The following is a 23,091-nucleotide window of genomic DNA, read 5'->3' as shown; positions in this document are numbered from 1 at the left end:
CTTGGCGCTTATGGCGCCATAAATTGCCGACAACTTGGAACTGCCTGTATGCTGTTGGGGGACAGCACTGCATACCTACACTGAGCAATCAAAGTGCTACCTGTGAAATTTGAATTTAGGCTGTCGTACGTGGAAAACTATAGCTATATAATTACTTAGCATGTCTCGGATGCAAAAAGGTGACATCATGATTTTTTTCAATTGCAAAACAAATGAACTTAGAGGTCGAATTTTTAAATATTTCCAAGATAGAATTTTTGTTTTATTATTATAGACTAAGTGGTAAAAATTGGAAGTAAATCCCTTCAAGTCCATATGGTCAGCAAACAAGCACTTACTCTATAATAAGGCCTTATGGCATCAGTGCTACTCTTAAAATTGCCTAGCAGAAGGTAGTGCCGAATTAGTAATGGCACCAGGTTAGTGATTTACCTTCAACGCAACAAAAGAGGTAAAATAATTTTTAACCTTTAAGAGGTCTTTTACCATACTTAGCCAAAAATGCTTCAAAACACAGTACCAAAGCTGTGCTCAGAAACTGCTTCTGTACACAGAAATACTGAACCACCTACACTTCCTGGGCAGCTACGGGTGACCTGAATATTTGTGTGCTTAGATACCATACCTCAACACTGATTGCCAAAACCATACTTGCCCACGTATCGAGCATAAGAGCCCTAAGACATAAGCAAGTAGCCCAGACAGCCATACTATTATCATCTGTATTAGTAAGGGCGTAATAAGAAATTCACTCAATCAGGGGTTCATGAAGATAATGAAATATTAGTAAAAGGTAGACACTACTAAGCAGTAAAGAGTGAAATGAATCTCACCCAAAACGATCACAAAAATCCCCTCATACTGAAATCCCTTAGGAACATTCTCTATACATGTATTGAAAATGAGAGAGTTAAGAGACGTGAAAATATACAAGAATACTCAATCTAAGAGTATCATGCTGAAGGCAAAACAAAATTTGCATTTTTACATGGAATAGGAATATCATATTAGAAAACACTATTCCACATGAAAATTAAGACTACATGTTTGACTTTCATCACTAGATAGTTGCATCATCACTGGAATGAGGCACTGCATATCATAAAAATTCTCAAAAAGACATAAGAGTAATGAAATTATGGGGTATGGCATACCCAAACCATTGTTGCCACATTAGCAGAAGAAAGGTTAACTGTGATCTGGGTGGCTGCTGTAGGCAGGATAGCAAGCCTTCCTGCCTTGACTCCATTTACATTCCATCACTGAACCAACAATGGCAATATTGCAGCCTAGACCAACTGCAAGAGAATTCTTGATATTAATTGATCTGTCTCATGGAACCCAAGGGAGGCCATAGGAGTAAGTTCTGTGAGGATGAGCAGTGCCTACACTAAAAAATATAATGTTCAAACTTCCACATGAACAAAAAATAAAACTGTAAGCATTGAATTTTTTGTTTTAATTTCATTTTTAGGAAATCTTTACTCAAGTGTTTATTCAGTGGATTTATATTTACTAATGACATCTTTACACTAAATGTTCTGAGAACCACATGGACAACAAAGAAAGAAATTAAGATATCGCCATACAGTATTTCAATGACTCAAATGATAGAAGAGGGCTGTAGCCCAGTAGTAATATACACTTAATCCATTTTCCTCTCTCCCCATTTGATTCTTTTCATTTATTTACCAATGCCTTACAAAATTAAATTCTACTTACCGAACAATACTCTTCTGTGGAGGTTCATCGTCATGAACAACAGCAATCCCACCAGCAACCCAGTTGTCACCAATCTTTTCCAATGACGAACATTTACAAAATCTCGGAGCAGTGACAACACCGGACCTTCCGATGCCACTTGATAGACAAACATCTGTTGAGCTATCAATTGTCTGCAAAGGGCATTATAAGATTGAAGGTTACTCTACAAGAACAGAATAAATAAAACACAAAAAAAACAAACGTGTTTCACCTTGAAGTATCCATGATTTGTGATCTGTCAAATAAGGGCTTGAAATACTGAAGAAAACAAGTTACACAAATTCTTTTGAAAAAAAAAGGAAATTCTAACTGCCAACAATTAAGGACTAACAAGAATTCACCCACCTGTACAATTCTACCCAAAGTTACAGCTTTGTTCCAAGTAGGCATGTTTTCAAAATTATACACCATCTCTGTGAATAATGCTTTTGGATCTATATCAACTTCACCCTGAAAACCAATAAAATAATTGAAAAAATACACAGAAATTAAGACAGAAGGTACACAAGACAAAAGGGAATGGAGATAACTCATTTCACATCAAATTCAGTACTATACATAATGGCAAATGATGTCAGCCATTCTGGCTTTTCTTTACAATATATACAGTTTCAACAAATTCCTAAAAATTATAATGCAGTATATAGCAATAACATGCTACAGCTTCCACAGTACGCAAACAACTCCAACGTATAAGTATACACTAACAACATTATTTAACCCTTTTAAAAAACGATATAATTTATAATAGTGTATTAAAATAAGAAGTTATAAACATTTTGAAAGGGGGGTATGGTTTTTAAACTACTATTTAAATGACCAGTTACAGGCAATCCCCCATTTATCGGCAGGGGGTTCTGCTCTCGGTGGGGCTCTGATGAGCGAAAACCCCTGTTAACCGAAAATTGTCGATTTATGGCGCTTGTGGTGCCAATAACCAGTTAATGGCACCTCCGTTATGTATATTATGGTGTCGTAACTTTAGTATTAGAACTCTGCAAGTTAACCGGACTGCCATTAACCGAGTCCGCCAATAACTGGGGACTGCCTGTAGTCACATTCTTAATATGAAAAAATGCATTAATCAGCGAATAAAAAGTGTTATGATACAAAACAACCGAATTAGTGATAATTTTAACAGGATTAATACTTCAATGCTATGAGAGAAAACAGCTAATGTATACGGTACACGGGTAACTTGATTTCTTGTCAAATGTTCTGAAAGACAGATTTATTTAATTTGTACTAAATATTTACTTAATTTGTATTAAACATTTTATAGATATTTTGCTGTTTACATTAATATTAATATTTTGAATTGAGTAAATCATTGTTATAAGCATTTTAAGGGGGGTATATACTTAATACTAATAATAATAATACTGTAATAATAATAATAATAATAATAATAAATTTTCTGGGCTCAGCCGTGTCGCTCCGTGAAATAAGTCGGTTTAGCGTTATTTCTAGTAAAATATTGCTATAATACCAGAGAACTGCTAAATTGGACATGTCAGAACTCTGACTCGCTCACCTATAAAAAAGGTGTCGGTATAAAACCTGGGGTGAGTGTTAACACTACCACAGCAACCCCTCCAATTAGCCTTTTCCTCATCAAATGCCCTAAATACGGGGAGCTGACCCATAGGTCACACCCTGCTACCCCGTTGAAGGCGTCTGTGACGTCATACTTTTCGATAGCCACCTTGCGTTGGCACGTTTGTTTAGAGCTGTCTGCTCTTTAATCATATTTTGTGTTTTATCTTGTATTTCATTTTAGGAAAATGTAGCTTGGTGTTTTCTCTGGTACAATTTCACGGAGCGACACGGCCGAGCCCAGAAAAGGGATTTTGACGTAGGAAAAATCTATTTTTGGGCGAGGAAGCCGTGTCGCCCAGTGAAATCCCCCCCTAGTTTTCCCCCCCTTGCTGTGCACCAAGCTTCAATGCTATCGATAAGTATGACATCACAGACGCCTTCAACGGGGTAGCAGGGTGTGACCTATGGGTCAGCTCCCCGTATTTAGGGGATTTTGATGAGGAAAAGGCTAATTGGAGGGGTTGCTGTGGTAGTGTTTAACACTCGCCCCAGGTTTATACCGACACCTTTTTTTATAGGTGAGCGAGTCAGAGAGTTCTGACATGTCCAATTTAGCAGTTCTCTGGTATTATAGCAATATTTTACTAGAAATAACGCTAAACGGACTTATTTCACTGGGCGACACGGCTTCCTCGCCCAGAAATAGATTTTTCCTACGTCAAAATCCCTTTTATTTTCAGCTGAAGGCCATATACTTGGAGTATACAAAGTACAGACAGTAACATACACAATCTAAATACATGAGATAACATGAATAATCAGCAATATCCACAATATACCAGTAATAACAGTAACCATAGAAATATAGTAAACTTGACAGATTCTGCAGATGACACTTTGCAAAGACAGATTAAGTCATTTAGGGAACAAATGCCTCTTTTCCCATCTTTCCCGCAATTTAGATATTCTTCTTGCCTTACTCCTTAGGATGAGCGAATTGCTGCTCTTTTGGACACTGTTCGCCTTACAATGATTTTTAAATTGCCTTACAATGATTTTTAAATTGTCCAGGTGGTTTTCTGTGAACATTTGTGTGGGGAAGTGGTAGTGAAGAGTGTTTGTGAGGTGTCTCCAAATGTCATTCTTCACAACAGTGATACATCTCATTTTCTCTCTGGTATACTTCGTCCAGGAGGAACACCCAGAGATACTGTAGCAATACAAGTGGAAGAGCAGCAGTTTTAGGTCTCAGTGACAGAAGGCAAACCTTCTTGCAGTCACGTTGCCAGTTGCACATAGTTTACGATGCCTCTGTTCTGTCTGCCATATCTCTTAGGTTGTCCGTGATAATGTGACCCAAATACAGAAATTTGTGCTTAAGTTCCAGCCAATGATTACAAAGGAACATTTGCGGTTCTGTAATATGCTTAAGCGAGCTTGGGGGCAGCAAAATGCATTGAGTCTTGGTTTTGTTATACAGTGGTACCTCGACATACGAAAGGCTCAACTTACGAAAAACTCAAGATACAAAAGCAAATACGAAGATTTTTTTGGCTCTACATACGAAAATAGTTCAAGTTACGAAAGGTTGTTGCTGAAAAGTCCCAAGATTCGCCTGGACCACCGAGAACAATTTTAAAACTCGCACACCGCCAACTGAGTAAACTCGCCACCATCCTCCCGCTCTCCCCATTGGTTCCTGATGCTAGTCACCCCATAAGATCCTGCTCTCCTATTGGTCAGCATCTACCCCTTGTGCTCTATGTATTCCATTGGTAAAAGGGTGCTGTAAATTGAAAAAATTATTCATGCAATACATTTAATAAAAAAAACCATTAGAATAGAAATGAATGGTTATTATACTGTTTGGTAGTTTCAGTAGTTGAAGAGAGATAATGAAAATTTATGGCTTACTGTGCATACCAGAGAAAAAGCTAAATGGAATGCTGAAGTTACTACCTTCAGCTCGCTCACCCATAGGGTGTCGGTATAAACACAAGGGCGAGTGGAAGCCACTACCGCAGGTTTTCTGCCAATTAGAAGATTCCCCTCAAAACCCCTCTCTAGGTAGGTGCTATTACAAGGACTACAATACGTCTACCTTCCGCTCGCTACTACTACAACTCCCGACCGAAGGCTTCATTCCTGAATTATGCACCCAAGCTAAAGGGTGGGGATCAGGAAAAGAGAGGGATGGGTTCACCGGGTGACACAGGTCTTCCCCCAGAAATAGATTTTTCCTTTGTCAAAATCCCTTTTCTGGGTTCTACCTGTGTCGGCTGGTGAAATAGTATCAGAGAATTGGCCATAAAAGCTTGGTAAAATACAAAATTTAAAAGATATAGGGAAAAATAAAAATATAATCATCTCTTAAAATTAAGTTTTAATAACCAATGTAAAGTAACAAGTTACAATGGTAAAAAAGTAGGAATAAATATGACCAGATCCATACTATCCTGGGAAAACAACAGGTAAGGAATACAAAAATAACAAATATAAACTATGTACATGTCCGGAAGTGGATTGATAAGCAAACCAGCCCGGAACCTAAGGGAGACAGGTAAGGATTACGAGCGAGGTAGGTAGGAAAGCGTGAGTATCAAGGGAAAAAATTAATAGCAGAATAAAGGAATAGGAAATAAGAGTTATAACACTAGGCCGTATCAGGGGAGAGAATGCTCCCTGCAGCCACTGCTGAATATTTAAGGGCCTCTAAATTCTTTAGATAGTGGCGTTTAAACACTGCCGGGGGATTTCCAACCCGTATATTTTTTAAGATCCTCAAAGTTCATATTGTGAAAATAGTTAATTGAGGTAGCCACTGCCCGGATATCATGGACATGAGGGACTGAGTCCGGATTGGCTTGTTTAATAAAATAAAGGATTTGTTGTCTGATTCCTTTTAAGAAAATGGTTCTGCCTTTTACTCTAATAAAAAGAGGACCTGAAGACTTTTCAGAAGTTCTGCCCCGATAAGATTTTAATGTGACGATAGGACACAATGATGAGGCCTGTGTGAGAGGTATAATCTTCCATGGAGCCCACCTGTTTTGTGGGTCTTCATTCAAGAATTTCCGATCTGGGGAGAGCAGAACTTCACCCGACGGGAGGAAATCAATGTGATTTGGGTCTCTAGAAAGAGCCGGCAGTTCAGATATTCTGGGGCCTGAAGCCAGACTCATTAAGAATAATGTTTTCCTGAGAAGGGTTATATATGAGCATGATTCATTATCAGTGTCTGAAGCCAACTTGAGTACATCTTTTAAAAACCAGGAGACCATGTGGAGGCGGTCCACTGGTCTCAAGACAGGCACATGCTTGAAGATAGATGAGAAGTGTGAATCTGTCAAATCAATATTAAAGCCAAGCTGAAAAATCTTCCTTAAGGCAGATTTAGTCGTAGTAATGGTACTAGCAGCTAGACCTTTCTCAAACAGGGTTCTAAAGAATGAAATTGCCAGATTCGTAGTCATCTTTTAGGCATCTGATTCTTTTAGAAAGAGGGCCAATTTCTTTACTGCAGAATCATACTGTCTGAGTGTTGATTCTCTTTTATCTGATTCTACGAACAGGATGTTTAGTGGATCGACACTAGCATCCTTCTGTGCTGCAAACTTCATGAAGTCCATAAAGTTAGAGCATTTAGAATTCTTGAGGAAGCTGACACAGTCTGAGTTTGTACTATTTGAGTCAGTTCTGGATAGGGAATCCATCTGGGACGGATATTCAACTCTAGTAGAAGAGGAAACCAATGGCTCTTTGGCCAGTTGGGTGCAACCAATGTTACTTGTCCTGTGAAAGATCTGAGTTTGTGGAGGACTTTCATCAGGAGGTTTATTGGCGGAAATAGGTAAATCTTCTGCCAATTGTTCCAGTCTATGGACATCGCATCTGTGGCATGAGCTAGAGGATCCAGATTGGGAGCCACATACCACGGGAGTTTGTGATTGGACTCTGTGGCGAACAGGTCTACCTGAAGGCCCGGGATTTGCTTGCAAATCCAACGGAATGACTTCGTGTCTAAGGACCACTCTGACTCCAGCGGAGTTGTTCTGGATAGTGAGTCTGCAATGACATTCTGTACTCCTGCCAGGTGAGTAGCTGACAGGTGCCAATGATTTTTCATTGCTAACGAAAAAATTGCAATCATTACATGATTTACTTTGCTCGACTTGGAGCCCCCTCTGTTTATGCAATGAACTATCACTGCGCTGTCTGAGACTAGTCTTACATGACTGTTCTTGACTGGAGCTAGACATTTTAAGGTCAGAAAAATGGCCATGCTTCTAGGACGTTGATGTGGAACTGGCGGAATGTATTCAACCACGTTCCTTGAACCTTCTTGTACTGGGAGTAGCCCCCCCAACCGCTCAGAAAGGGGTCCGTGTGGACTATCAGAGACGGTGGGGGAAATTGCAGTGGCACTGATTTGGAGAGACTCCGGACTTCCGTCTATGGACAGAGTCTTTTCTTTAATATCGGCGGAATCAGAGAGATCTTGTCTCTGAATTTGTTGTTGGCTCTTTTCCGCCAGACTCGATTGATATCCTCTTCAGCCTGGCTTTCAATAGGACGTCTGTTATTGAGGCAAACTGAAGAGAACCAAGAATTCTCTCTTGGGTACGACGAGAAGCCTTTTTGTTCTTGAGGAACTGTCTTGTAGCCTTCGCTATCTCTCTGCACTTCTTTGATGGGAGAGATAGTTTGTGTGAGGTTAGGTCCCATTGGATTCCCAACCATTGAAAGCGGGACGCCGGAATGAGACGGGACTTTTCCTTGTTTATCTGGAAACCGAGATATTCTAGGAATTCTATTACTTTGGCTGTTGCTTTGCGACACTCCTCGTCGTTGGTTGCCCAAATGAGCCAGTCGTCTAGGTAAGCTACTAACATTACCCCCTGAGCTCTTAGTTCTTGGACTACTGTCTATCCTAGTTTGGTGAATACTCTGGGCGCTATGTTGAGCCCAAATAGCATGACTGAATGAGTAAGCTTGTTTTCCTAGTTTGAAGCCTAGGTATGGAGAGAAGTTTCTTGCTATCGGTACATGATAGTAAGCGTCTGTAAGATCTATAGAGGTGGTGACGACCCCACAAGGAAGTAAGGTCCGTACCTACGAGACGATCAGCATGCGGAACTTGTCGCATTGAATGTATGAGTTGAGACGAGACAGGTCCAGAATCACTCTTTGTTTGTCTGAGTCCTTCTTTGGTACACTGAACAAGCGTCCTTGAAATTTCAGGTGAATGACTTTTTTTTATTGACTTCTTTTGAAGGTCTTTGGCATAGTCTAGAAGGTCTGTCGTTGGAATCTGATGGAAACTGACTGGTGGAGGAGGCCCTTTTTTCCATCTCCACTCCAGACCTTTCGATACAATACTGTGGGCCCACGTACTGAAGGTCCAATGGTCCCGGGAGAGGTACAGTCTCCCGCCTACCTGCAGAGACTCATTGACTGGTTGAGGTCTTACTTCCTCTGTCTCCTCTGAAGCCTCTGCCTCTTGAGAGAACTCTAGAGCCAGCTCTCTGCCGGTAAGCACCTCTTGCTCTGCTACCCCTTGCGTGCCTATTATAGCCTCGAAATGCCCCCTGTGTTTCAAAGGAGGCGTTGAAGGCTGGGGAAGTCACAAGGGCAGCCGAACTCGAGGGCTGTTGAGTCGGTTGACTCTGCAGCAGAACAAACTGCTGTTGTGGTTGTGCCTTACATGTCGAAGGCTTATTCATTTGGGAGACAGGAACTGCCTGTACCACTGCTTGAGGCTGAGAGGTCTGGAAAGGCTGATACTCCTAGGCCTCTTCCTACTTTTGGTTTGTGGTCCGGGGGTCTCGAACTTCCTTTTGAAGGGAAGTCCCCGGACATGAAGGTTCTGGTTAGCCCTAGCCGCCTCGCTGAGGACGCTGTTAACCATGTCCTCAGGAAAGAGGTTGGCCCCCCAGATCGATGCTTTTATGAGCTTGTTAGGCTCATGCCTGATGGAGGCATTAGCAAAGACATGCTTCCTGCAGGCTCGTCTAGCCACTATGAAATCATACCGGTCCGATTGATAAGCCTGCAGCAGCAACTTCGTCAGGACCCGGAATAGAGGCTCCTCTGCAAAGACAGAAGCTGTCAACTCTGCAGTGGTGACTGAGTTAATTGACCTGCTCAGCCTACATCTTGCTTCGAATTCCACCTTTATCATGGTATCCGGAATTCTAGGCACACCTTACCTTACAGACCTTACAGTTCGTTCGGGTTGCCCCAGGTCCCTCAGTGTGAGGCGCCTCTAATGTCTACCAGAGAGTTGCTAGTACATCTTCCGGTATATTTTGCATCTTCCAATCTTGGATGGTCTGGGATGCAGTTTAGATATTTGTCGAGCTTATTCTTAAACACATCTACGCTCACTCCTGATATATTCCTCAGATGAGCTGGCAACGCATTGAATAGACGCTGCATTATCGATGCTGGTGCGTAGTGGATTAATGTTCTCTGTGCTTTCCTTATTTTTCCTGGTATAGTTTTGGGCACTATTAATCTACCTCTGCTTGCTCTTTCTGATATTTTTAGTTCCATGATATTTTCTGTTATTCCTTCTATCTGTTTCCATGCCTGAATTATCATGTAGCGTTCTCTTCTCCTTTCTAGACTATATAATTTTAAGGATTGTAGTCTTTCCCAGTAGTCTAGGTCCTTAACTTCTTCTATTCTAGCTGTAAAGGACCTTTGTACACTCTCTATTTGTGCAATATCCTTTTGATAGTGTGGGTACCATATCATATTGCAATATTCAAGTGGACTACGAACATGTTTATAAGCATAATCATGTGTTCAGCTTTTTCTTGTTTTGAAGTGCCGTAACAAACATTCCCATTTTTGCTTTACATTTTGCCAACAGAATGGCTATTTGATCATTGCATAACATGTTCCTATTCATCATCACACCAAGGTCTTTAACTGCTTCCTTATTTGTGATTGTCTCATTATTAGGTCCCCTATATGCATATAGCTTTCCTTCTCTGTCTCCATAATTTATTGATTCAAATTTATCAGAGTTAAATACCATCCTATTTACCTCTGCCCAATCATATACTTTGTTAAGGTCTCTTTGTAGAGCGTTCCTATCTTCATCACAAGTAATTTCTCTACTTATTCTTGTGTCATCAGCGAAACTACTCACTACCGAATCCTTAACATTACTGTCTATGTCTTCAATCATAATAACAAACAATATTGCAGCTAGCACCGTACCTTGTGGCACACCGGATATTACCTTGGTTTCATCCGATTTCTCATCGTTTGCAATAACTATCTGTTTTCTGTTGTGTAAAAATTCTTTTAACCATCTTCCTACTTTATCTACGATATTGTGTTTTCTAATTTTCTTTGCTAATATATTATGGTCTACTTTGTCAAAAGCTTTTGCAAAGTCTAGATAAACCACATCTGTTTCATTTCCGCTTTTCATATTTTTGAATATGTTCTCACGGTGGACTAACAGTTGGGTTTGTGTACTTTTTCCGGGTACGAAACCGTGTTGTCCTATATTAAACAAATTATTTTTTATTAAATGTTTCATAATATTTTTCTTCATTACCCTTTCATACACTTTCATAATATGTGATGTTAGACTCACAGGCCTATAATTACTTGCCTCTAGTCTTGATCCACTTTTGAAAGTAGGGTGATATATGCTAATTTGTGCTCATCATAAATCTTGCCTGTATCTACACTTTGTCTTAATAATATTGCAAGTGGCTTTGCGATAGAATGAACTACTTTCTTTAACAAAATAGCAGGGACTCCATCCGCCCTGCAGCAGCTCCATTTTTAATTTCATTAATTGCCTGCACAATATCAGCTTCATTAATTTCTATGTCAGCTAAATATTCACTATTTTCGTCCCTTACTTCTATATCATTATCTTCATTATCTATTCTAGGGGTGAATTCTCTCTTATATCGTTCTGCCAGTGTGTTGCAAATTTCCTTTTTTTCATTCGTTAATCTCCCTTCAATTCTCAGAGGGCCTATTTCTATTCTTCTTTTATTCATCTTCTTCATCCGGCCCTGCAGCAGCTCCATTTTTAATTTCATTAATTGCCTGCACATATCAGCTTCATTAATTTCTATGTCAGCTAAATATTCACTATTTTCGTCCCTTACTTCTATATCATTATCTTCATTATCTATTCTAGGGGTGAATTCTCTCTTATATCGTTCTGCCAGTGTGTTGCAAATTCTTTTTTTTCATTCGTTAATCTCCTTCAATTCTCAGAGGGCCTATTTCTATTCTTCTTTTTATTCATCTTCTTCGCATATGAGTATATAATAGTTTGGGGTTTTGCTTGATATTTAATAGGGTTTTTTTCTTCCAAGTCCCGTTTTTCATTTTCTTTTGATTGTATAATCTTTTGTTCTGCATTTTCTATCTTACTTTTTAGTTCTATAACTTTCCATGCATTTTTTTCTTTTGCAAGACCTTTTTTCCACTTTCTGATTTTCTGGAACAAGATCCTTCTGTCTCTTGGTATGCATGAATGATGTTTTTACTTTTCTTCTTCGGTATATATTTATCCACATATTTTCTCCAATATTTTATATAATATCTCCGTATTTACCCTTATGTCATCACTTACAAAAATGTTATCCCAGTCTTTGTTTAATTCTTCATTAATTTCTGACCATTTTATATTTTTACTGTAGAAGTTGTATTTTCCATATCCTTCCCACTTTTTCATTTCTTGCTTATCTCTATTTTCACTTGCTTTGGAATGAACTGTTAATTCTATGACATTATGATCTGAAATATACTCGTATTATAAACTATTATTTCTTTAACATAATTCATCTCGTTCACAAATACTAGGTCTAAAGTATTTTCCTTTCTTGTTGGCAGGTGATTTATTTGTTGAATGTTGTATTCTAGTAGCATATCTAATAGCTTTTCAAATTGCCTCTTATCTTCTGCACTACTATTACTCTCACTGAATTGTGTGGAGGCACACTCCAGGTCAAGTTTGCCCACTGTGAACGTTGCCGGAGCGCCAACCCAACACTCCAGATCTCCGGGAAAGAGCAAAGAGGTAGCCTCCGTCTCTTTTAGCTGAGGCATGGGTTTATCCTCCATTCCTGCTTGCAGTGTCAATTCTGCGATCTTTGATGTGCAAGGTGTCGGGATGTTATCTGGCGCTACGAACATGGTATAGCAACCTTTGTGAGGCGTCAACTTGGTGTTGACGCACTCCCATTCCGTAAGGGTGCGGACCCATGCCGACTGACCTGATCTCTAGGGTAGATCACTGTCTCTTTCGGGACCTTGTCTACCCTGACCAATGCTTCCTCGGCTAGCCTAGCATAGCCCAGGAAGGGGAATTGTAGGCCCGGCGGGAAGAACTCATAGTCTTCCACGGGTCGGGTTCCGCGGTTCCGCAACCCTCAATTGTAAGCCTGCCCTCTGAAAATGGAGCACATAGAGCCAACCGCCATGGGTTGCTATTCTCAAATGGTGGGAGCTTGGATGCGTCCGGCACCGCAAAGGACTGCGGTGTTCTTCCGGACTGGATAAATCCGGCCACCAATTCCTCCTGGGTTTGCAATCTTTGGGCCAGAGACAGGATGGACTGTCTGGATATCTCTAGACCCGAAGCGAGGTGAGTGGACATCGAATGAAGTCTCAAGTCCACTACTTCGCTCATACCTTCTGCTGAGAAGTGTGAAAGCCTCCTGGTCGAAGCCGACTCCTCGCTCTGGCTTTAGAAGTCTTAGCTCTCGACCCCTTGGGTGGGGGAGTAGCTTTGGTCGAGGAAGTCGAAGGCTTGGGGGCCAATGACGACCTGGCGGAGCCTGCTGGAGAAGGCTTGGCTGGTCTAACCGCCTTCGGCAGAGACTTCGTCTTTGAGGTTTTCACCTTGGGGATTACTGAGCCAGACCTATTCCAAGGGGTAGTGGACTTCCCAGGGAAGCCCTGAAAGGAAGAAGAAGAAGAAGGAATTGGGCTGAAGGAGAGAACGTTAGCCCCACGATTACCTGCCTCACTTACCTCCCTACCTTCCTTCTGGTCCTCGATGGCCATGGGCTCTCGATGCAGGCTGATGGCTGCCACCTCCTCTGTCATATCATCGCACAAGCCCTCTTTGTCTTCCGGAGGGGCTTGGGTCTCTTGGCGGATCCGCTCTATAATGGGAGCAGCTACTTCCGCCGCTACTGCTACCGAAACCTTAGCGTTCGGGTAGAGGAGGAAGCACTCTCCATCAGCACGTAGGGTTGGCCGGATCCGACGTTCCTCCCAAACCCCCCTACCCAGGCCTTAAGGGTCGTCAGCAAGGAGGCCTTGAGCGTCAGATCGACCTGTAAGAGATAATCAAATCAGGTTCCCCAGTGTCGGGGACTTTTCCTCAATATCTAGTTTGACTATGCGCAATCGATATGTGTAACATAGAATTCAGAGTAACAATGAGGCGAGGATGCTAAGTACCGACTCATCTGTCACGTTCCTAACGAGGCCGTAACACACCACGCAGGCTTCTGGATGCCAGACCATGAGTCCCTCCAGTTGGACGGCGCAGCTGGCATGAGACCGGCAGACCTCATGCCCATACGGCTTATAAAGGACGGCTAGGCACCCCACCTCCTGGCAGCGAACCATCTGTAAGTTGGAAAGATACATGAGTATCGTCAAATAATGCTGCCGGAGTTATTTCCGGCGGTATGTGTACACTTAAACTAGTTACTTAACCCTTAAACGCCTATTGGACGTGTTTTACGTCGAGATAAATTGTCTGTCAGGTGCCGACTGGACGTAATTTGCGTCAACATAAAAAAGTTCTTTTTTAAATTTGCGAAAAAATACTTATAGGCCTACCAGCCAAAAACTTTTGTATCGCGTGCCTTGGGGGATGCTGGGAGTTCACGGATCAAGGTGTTGTTTTGTTTGCAATCGTTATGCAGGCGCGCAAGCACAATTTTTTTTTCTTATTGCACTAAAAAGTATCAGTGAGACGCAAATTTTTTTCTTATCGCACTAAAAAGTATCAGTGACACGCAAATTTTTTTCTTATCGCACTAAAAAGTATCAGTGACACATCTCAGAAATTATTTTGTCACTTTGACATAATTTTTGCGCCATTTTAAATTAGCCATTACATGGAGTATTATATATATGAAAATGTGCACAATTTCTTGTAGAATACAACAAAAAAATACTCATGATTGTAGCTTTTATCAGTTTTGAAATATTTTCATATAAATAACGATAAGTGCCAAAATTTCAACCTTCGGTCAACTTTGACCCTACTGAAATGGTCGAAAAACGCAATTATAAGCTAAAACTCTTATATTCTAGTAATATTCAATGATTTACCTTCATTTTGCAACATATAAGAAGTCTCTAGCACAATATTTTGATTTATGGTGAATTTATGAAAAAAACTTTTTTCCTACGTCCGCGAGGTAACTCTTCCGAAAAAATCATACGTACGACTGTCGTAATGTTTGCACCATTTTGAATTAGCCGTTACATAAAGTTTTATATATGGAAATGTGTGCAATTTTATGCACAATACAACTAAACACAACCAATGGTTGTAGCTTTTATTAGTTTTGAAATATTTTCATATAAATAAAGATAAGTGCAAAAATTTCAACCTTCGGTCAACTTTGACTCTACCGAAATGGTCGAAACACGCAATTTTAAGTTAAAACCCTTATATTCTAGTAATATTCAATCATTTACCTTCATTTTGCAACAAATTGGAAGTCTCTAGCACAATATTTCGATTTATGGTGAATTTATGAAAAAAAACATTTTCCTTATGCCTGCACGGCAACTCTTCCGAAAAAATCATACGTGCGATTGTCATAATGTTTGCACCATTTTCAATTACCCGTTACATAAAGTTTTATATATGAAAATGTGTGCACTTTCATTTAGAATACAACAATAAATAATTGAAGGTTGTAGCTTTTCTCAATTTTGAAATATTTGCATATAAATCACGATAAATAGAAAACAAAACCACGTTTGGTCAACTTTGACTCTACCGAAATGGTCAAAAAACGCAATTGTAAGCTAAAACTCTTACAGTCTAGTAATATTCAGTCATTTATCTTCATTTTGAAACAAATTCGAAGTCTCTAGCACAATATTTAGATTTATGGTGAATTTAAAAAAACAAAACTTTCCTTCCCTCTGCGCGCGGATTCTCCGCCACAAATCTCCGAAATGCATACGTCGCATTCTCGGAAAATTTGCTCTGTTTCATACTAGGCGTTTCATAGAGTTTTATATATGAAAATGTGCACAATTTCATGTAGAATACAAAAAAAAATAATTGAAGGTTGTAGCTTTTCTCATTTTCAAAATATTTGCATATAGAAAGAATATATAAAAAAAATTGACATTCGGTCAACTTTAACTCATCCGAAATGGTTGAAAACTGCAATTGTAAGCTAAAACTCTTACAGTATAGTAATATTCAATCATTTATCTTCATTTTGAAACAAATTGGAAGTCTCTAGAACAATATTTAGATTTATGGTGAATTTTTGAAAAAAAAACCATTTTTTTACGCCTGCGCGTTACGAATTCATGCATCATTTTGTGATAATATTTTCTCTGTGGTGCTTTGATCGTTTTACAATGTGTTATATACCAAAATGATTGCAATTTAGTGTACAATACAACAAAAAAAAAACATTAACTCATTAGCTTTAACCGTTTTGCTCACAGCGTGATTTGAATACAATTATATATGAAATTTTGTTTTCGCGCTATCATATATTGCATTACTATTTATATATGATAATGATAATTTTTTTCATTTCTGATGGTTGCATACTAAACTTCAGGCAATGACAAAAAAAGGAGCCAAAAATGAACTCTTAATCCTGAAAATGAAGCGCGCTGTGATTTTTTGAAAAAAATATTTTTTCCGCTTCCGCGCTCACTCTGAGACCACCCAGGCATACGGGAGACGATTTTTAATATACCGCTTAGGCGTTTAAGGGTTAACTAGCTAAAGGTAACATCAACTATAATCTTCAACTTACTTGTTATTAATAAAGCTCTGGATGTGTCTGCCTGCTCCAGAACTCATACTCTGGGTATCGCCAAAGCTATAACTATAACTAGTGGAGTTGGCCTGATGCGAGCAGAACAGGGAAACAAGGCAAAGCCTAAGCCTGAGTCTGATCGCACCGGAGTAGAGTAGCAACTCCCAACCAATAGGAAGCGCATTCTCTAAGCATAGTTCCGCCCTCACCGGAGTGGGCAGCAGCGATAACATAGAATACATAAAACAGAGCGGCGGGAACAACGGTATGTAGAACTCCAGTGTATACATCCTGGCGCATGTGATGGTAGACCACACTTCGCTGGAATAAACACAGGCCCGGAGACATACCAACAGAAGCTACATAATAAATTTTCTTAATACTAATCTCTGAATGTCTCCACCCACTCCCGAATCCATAATCTCGTTACTATCATAATAGCTATAACCGGTGGGGTTGGCCTGATACGAGCAGAACAGGGAAAATAGGTAAAACCTAAGCCTGAATCTGATCGCACCAGAGAAGAGTAGCAGTTCCAAGTCAATTAGAAACGCATCTCTAAGCCTAGTGGGGAAGCAGCGATAACACTAGAGAAGTACGGAAAACAGAGCGGCGGAACAGTGGTACGTAAACTTCGGTGTATAGCCTCCTGGCGGGTGTGATGGTAGACCACACCTCGCCGTAATAAACACAGGCCCGGAGACATACCAACAGAGATTACATAATCTACTAATCTCCCAATCTCCTCCGACTAATCCCCAGGACCGTGCTCTACGCTCTAGCTGTTGTTCATCGGTAGGATTACTTGGGCAGCGAGCTAACAAAGCAGCGCTGGAACGAGTCTGGGACGGGGGGGGGGGGGGGGGGGGGGGGGTGTCTGGAGGAGAGTGGACAAGTCGTGATCGCCTGGCCACAGCAACCAATCAGTGAATACCACTTCTCGAGAAGCCGTTAACTAGCCTACTACTAAAGGGGGCAGAAGACGGTAGGCCAACTGACACCCTAAAGGGGGCAATGGCCCAGGCTACACTAAACAAAATTAATTCATAAAATAATTGATGAGGAATTATTGGAAGTACTGACTAAAAAGGGGGGAGAAAACCGCATCCAACTAAGATCCCAGCCTAACCCTCCGAAATCGGTACAGATCTGGTCAGGTAGGCTAAGATGGCTCATATAAGGACGTCACAAAGAGGACACCTAGAACCTAACTCAACCCTCCAAAATCGAATCTACCGATCTGGTCAGGTAAGATAGGCCTAGCCTCTACATACGTAACAAGAGAGGAACTCTCTAGTCCTGGGCCACCCTCCAAGCCAACATATCTGCCTGGTCGGGTTGGCGGTACTAGGAGCCACTAAGGGTGGTGGGATATACTCAACCCGCCTAGCCCACCCTCCAAAGCCTAGCCTAGGTCTGGTCGGATAGGCTAGGGTAGGTCATCGTGAAGAACTCCCAACCTCATCAAATATAGCAATATAAGATCATAATCAAAAACTAAACTAGAAATATACATGCATGAGCACCGCAAATAAATGAGGAATCTTCACCTCTTAAAATTAAACTGGCGTACCGCTAGGCTAGCCTAGGACACCTAAACCACAACACTCGCACATAACGTAGTATGAAGCATATCACCGTACGCACGTAAGAAAACCAACTCGCTCCTGAGTGACTGATGATAATGAAGATGGCCCTATAATAGGCTAATAACGTAAGGATCAAACCGTAATAAACAAGGCTCTCAGTATTCGTCAGGGGCAAGACGGTAAAATATACGAAAACAGTAGCCTATACAGTGAAGTGCTAAACGGTGAACAAAATTACACAATGAAATAAAATTCTGATATAATCGCGCACGCGTCCAACCATGCATCCAAAATGGCGGACTCAGGAGAGCGACATGCCCGGCTCCCATGAACAAGAGTCTTTAAATAAGGGCAAAATATTGGATGTATCGTTGCCCCATTATGCTCAAAAAACAATAAAAGGAATACTCAACTTAGATGAAGAAGCTTCTTGGTCAAGGGAAGACATGATGCTTCGCAAAAACATTTCCTGGAGACAGCAAAAACGGTGCGCGTGGACACGAAGAGTACTAATTCAGGAATGAAGGTTCTTGGCAGAGGTAGTAGTAGCGAGCGGAAGGTAGATGTTGTAACGGCACCTCTCTAGAGGGGGATTTTGAGAGAGGAGACATCTAATTGGCAAAGTATCTGTGATAGTGGTTTCCACTCGCCCCTGTGCTATACCGACACTCTATGAGGATGAGCGAGCTGGAGGTATATTTAGCATCTATTTATACCTAGAAATGAGTGCTATAGGGACATTTCACTGGCCGACACAGGTCGAGCCCAGAAATAAAATATATATATATATATATATATATATATATATATATATATATATATATATATATATATATATATACATATATAAACAGGCAGTCCCCGGGTTACGACGGGGGTTCCGTTCTTGAGACCTGTTGTAACCCAAAAATTGTCATAAGTCGGATCATAAAAAATCCTAAGAAAACCTTACTTTTAATGCTTGGGTGCATTTGAAACTATGTAAACTCCATTCTTATTGTGTCTTTCATAAAAAAAAACAAAAACCTTCTAATATTGATTATTTTGCATTTTTGGTGTCATATTTCTTCTGCCAGATCAGCGTTGTAGGCGTCGTAACCCTGGAAATAATTTCTGATGAATATAATTGAAAAGCGCCTTAACCTCGGAACGTCGTAAGCCAACCCATCGTAACCCGGGGGACAGCCTGTATGTATACGTATATATATATATATATATATATATATATATATATATATATATATATATATATATATATATATATATATATATATATATATATATAATATATATATATATATATATATATATATATATATATATATATATATATATATATATATATATATATATATATATATATATATATATATATATATATATATATATATATATATATATATATATATACTATATATATATATATATATATATATATATATATATATATATATATATATATATATATATATATATATATATATATATATATATATATATATATATATATATATATATATATATATATATATATATTATATATATATATATCTATATATATATATATATATATATATATATATATATATATATATATATATATCTGGGCTCAGCTCGTGTCGGCCTATGAAAGGATCCTTAATATCATTCTTTCTAGGTAAATTAATCTAAAATTTACCAGAGAAAAACAAAATTAAGAAAATGTCAGTAAAACTGACTCGCTCACTCTTAAAAAGAAGTGTCGGTATGGCAATAGGGGCGAGTGGGAAACACTACCACGAGACATTCACCAATTAGAACTTCCAATCAGAATCCCCAGAAGAGAGAGCTGATACCAACAGGTGATGCGGACCGCTACTACTACTACTAGAGGACGCCACGGACAACAGCGCCCCTAGCGGACATCCTTAATCATTAGCGCCAGCGTTCGGACGCATTCTCTTTGTGCTTGTGCTATTTACGAGGAATTTTATCACCATTCATCATGGAACGTTCTGCCATCGCAACGGCTAAGTTAAGTGCCTCATAAGTAATGTTTTTCTGCATTTTTTGTCTTCCGGGAACCAGTATTTTCCTTACTAATAGGTCATATACGGTTTTCCGGTTGTCTCGTGGCGGCGCCATGCTGCCTCGTTAAGAATTCCCGGATCCTCCATACTGGGGTTACTTCTTATACTATGGGCTTACTATATTACGTTCATCGTTTTTTACATCGAGTTTTAGCTAGGTTAGCCCCTTTACCATTTCTCTTAGTTTGGTATTTAGGGCTATTCTATGTCCCTCCAGCCCAGCATCCCGGCTCTTGCTCTTCATCAGCTATCGCTGGCTCCGAGTAGGCTTCTGTCCTCGGAACAGTTTGCTCCTTCTGGGTTCTTCTTCTTTTTCTTCTACTGTGTCTTTTCCATCTTTACGATGTAAATTTATTCTATTTAGGGTGTTAGGCTAGCCTAGGTGCATGTCCCATGTATTGGTACAGCCTGGTTCACGTGGCCTTCCCACGGTTGTGTTGCTCGCGGCTTAGGCCACTTGCGGGTCACGTGTTCCATCGCACCTTCCCCTTCCCCTTCCCCTTCCCTCCCTACCAGGTATAGGGAGGCGCTGGGGGACCCCTTGGTTGTCATGACAACCTCAGTTGCCTTCCTCCCTCTCTCTCTGAGGAGGCCAGGGGTTCCTCCCAGCGGGAGGTATAGGGCGACCACTCATAGGGTACCGGGTCTCCGAGCGGGTAGTGGTTGAGACGGGGAGGAGTAGGCCACCCCCCCCCCCTCTCTCTCCCGCCGTGTTACGCCGAGACCCTCCCCCCCCCCCCCTTCCCCAGTTGCTCAGCCACCTCCCTTGTTTCTATAACGAACGGAGCCTTCCGCCGCAGCCGGGCACCTTTGGTTATAGATTACTGGCTCCGCCAGCGGGCGGGGTGGTCACTACTAGTGGTCGGTTGCTTGCCTACTATATCCTTACATCTCTCCCCGCTACCGGAAGGGAGCTTGCTCTTACCCGCCCACTCTTCTAGTAGACGGGTGGAGAAAGGTTTGATATTATTGTTATTTTTAAGGATATACCCTAATTTTACGATGATTTGTTTTAATTTTATTATTCATATGTTTACCATCCCCGCCATTATCCGTCGTGGTTTCCTTTTACCACCACACCTGGTTGGATTCTATCTCTTGTCTCCGCCGTAGCCTAGACAACCACCATTTTCTACCACGTATTATGGCGGGGCTCTGGTTTAATCTAACTTTCTCGCTCCGGCACCAGCGGAGCAACTGTTAGGCTGTAAGTGTTCTCCTGATACTTATGTATCTTTCCACTTACAGGCTACCAACTGTCAGGTCCTGGGATGCAACGCGACATTGTACGACCCCTGCGGCCACGATGAGTGCAGGTCTCACGCTCCATGTGCCACGCCGTACAACGATATGATCGTCCTGGCACCCGGAAGCCTGCGCCATCTGCTACGACCTAGTCAGTCAGCTGGTGGAGGGGGTAAGTCGATTATAGACTTCTTTATCATTTTACTAACAACTCTTAGGCATAAGTTTGTTAACCCCGTTCCGCCATTAGAAGCTCATCTCACCTTTTCTTTCAGGCTGCTGGTGTGAGGGAGGTCGCCCTTGCTACCCTGAAAGCGTGGGTAGGCGGCTTCGGAAGAACGCCGCCAAAGGCCAGCCTTACATCCTAGACAAGAAGCTGGCCGTCCAGATCTTCCCCGCGGGCAAGTCAACAGGGTATGTTGACCCCTTGTCCGCAGCCCCTCTCATAGCCTCCATCCAGCAAGAAATGCAGCAATCTTTCGGGGTCGTAGCCACACAGGAGTCGGTCCCGGACGTCGCTACCCTGGACCTCAACATTGAGCCTATGGCGGTAGGGGCAGAGGATTTGTTGGTTGAGGTAGGTGTGTCGGGCGCCCAAGGTCTTTCCTTGGGCGCTCCTGGATCTTCTCCTGTCCCTTCTTCAAGCGCTTCTTTCCAAGGCTTTGTGGGATCTGAGATCCCTACCCGCTCTCCCGCTCTCCCGCTCTCTCTGTACCCCCAAAGGTGAAGGGACAGAGAGAACCGAAGACCCTAGTTAAGACGACTTCTAAGAAGTCATCTTCGTCTTCTCGGCTAAGAAGTCTTCGGACTTCTTACGCTGACGCGGTGAAGGCCAAGCCGAGCTCTTCTTACTCGAAGAGCTCTAGAAGCAAGTCTTCTAAGGAGAAGGCTCGCGCTCTGACCCGCCGAGCCAATGCCTTCTCCGGCCTCCACCGCATCCACTCCGGTAACGCCGGTGGGAGGAGCGGGACCCAGCACCTTTGATCCACTGCTTTCTCAGCAGTGGTGATGCAACAGGTGGGCGAGATGGTCGGCTCTCAAGTCTCCGCCCTGGGGACGAAATTTGAGCAGATGTTCGCACAACTGTCGAGCACTCTGTCTCAATCGGGCCAGTCCATCCAAGATCTCTCTAACAGAGTTAGAGGAATGAGGACCGAGTAGCTGGGCTCTCTCAGGTCCCCCTTCCAGTCTCCCAGTGACAAGTGCTGGTATTTTCCAGCTTCCGCCATACGATTCACTACCAGCTTTCTCTATGGAGAACCCATGGAGAGTAGCCGCTTACGCTCCGTTTAAGGATGGTATGATCTCTATCCCGGAGTGTGGAACTCGAAGGATTGAGGACTTCGAGTTTTATCCTCCGGGTTTGACGCAGCCTTTCATTGGCTATGCTAGGCTGACCGTAGCGGCTCTTACTAGGGAAGACAAGATCTCTAGGGAGAATGTTCTCTACAGTAGGGATCATGCTCAACGTGAATGGGTTCACTGCCTTGAGGACTGGGAGTGCACAAACACCAGCTCCAAGGCCTATAAGAGTCCTTTCACTATTTTTGCGACGGAAGAGGAGGCTTCTCTTCCGTTCGCTACAAAAATAGTAGAGACGACTCTTCAGGCAGTCCTCAAGGATGAGCCCATGCCACAGCTAAGGGAGGCGGAGTCTACTTCTCCGCTCTTCCCAGCCTTTGGAGAATTGTGGGAGAACTTGCCAGCCACGTTCACGCTTGGTAAGCTCAAACCGGACTGCGCCATGGACCAGTTCGGCGAAAAGCTCCCAAGGCTGCCTGATTCCTTGATTCAGGCGGAGTTCGACGCGCGAACTAGGTTTGGCAGGTCCCTCAATTTCACTGATCATAACGG

At 41.6% G+C, this 23,091-nt stretch overlaps 1 protein-coding gene across 1 annotated transcript in view; it reads right to left on the bottom strand.

The window, feature by feature from the left end:
• Positions 1 to 1,060: 1,060 nt before the first annotated feature.
• The window catches only part of LOC135202169 (steroidogenic acute regulatory protein-like), a 321,018-nt gene continuing 298,987 nt past the window's right edge, over positions 1,061 to 23,091 (bottom strand). The window contains 5 exon segments of the mRNA XM_064231424.1: positions 1,061 to 1,079; positions 1,723 to 1,801; positions 1,804 to 1,870; positions 1,872 to 1,895; positions 2,110 to 2,214. Coding sequence (XP_064087494.1) covers positions 1,061 to 1,079; positions 1,723 to 1,801; positions 1,804 to 1,870; positions 1,872 to 1,895; positions 2,110 to 2,214 — 294 coding nt within the window.

Source organism: Macrobrachium nipponense, chromosome 30, assembly GCF_015104395.2.
Source record: "Macrobrachium nipponense isolate FS-2020 chromosome 30, ASM1510439v2, whole genome shotgun sequence".
NCBI classification, from domain to species: domain Eukaryota; kingdom Metazoa; phylum Arthropoda; class Malacostraca; order Decapoda; family Palaemonidae; genus Macrobrachium; species Macrobrachium nipponense.
This window is presented reverse-complemented; position numbering and strand designations above follow the sequence as displayed.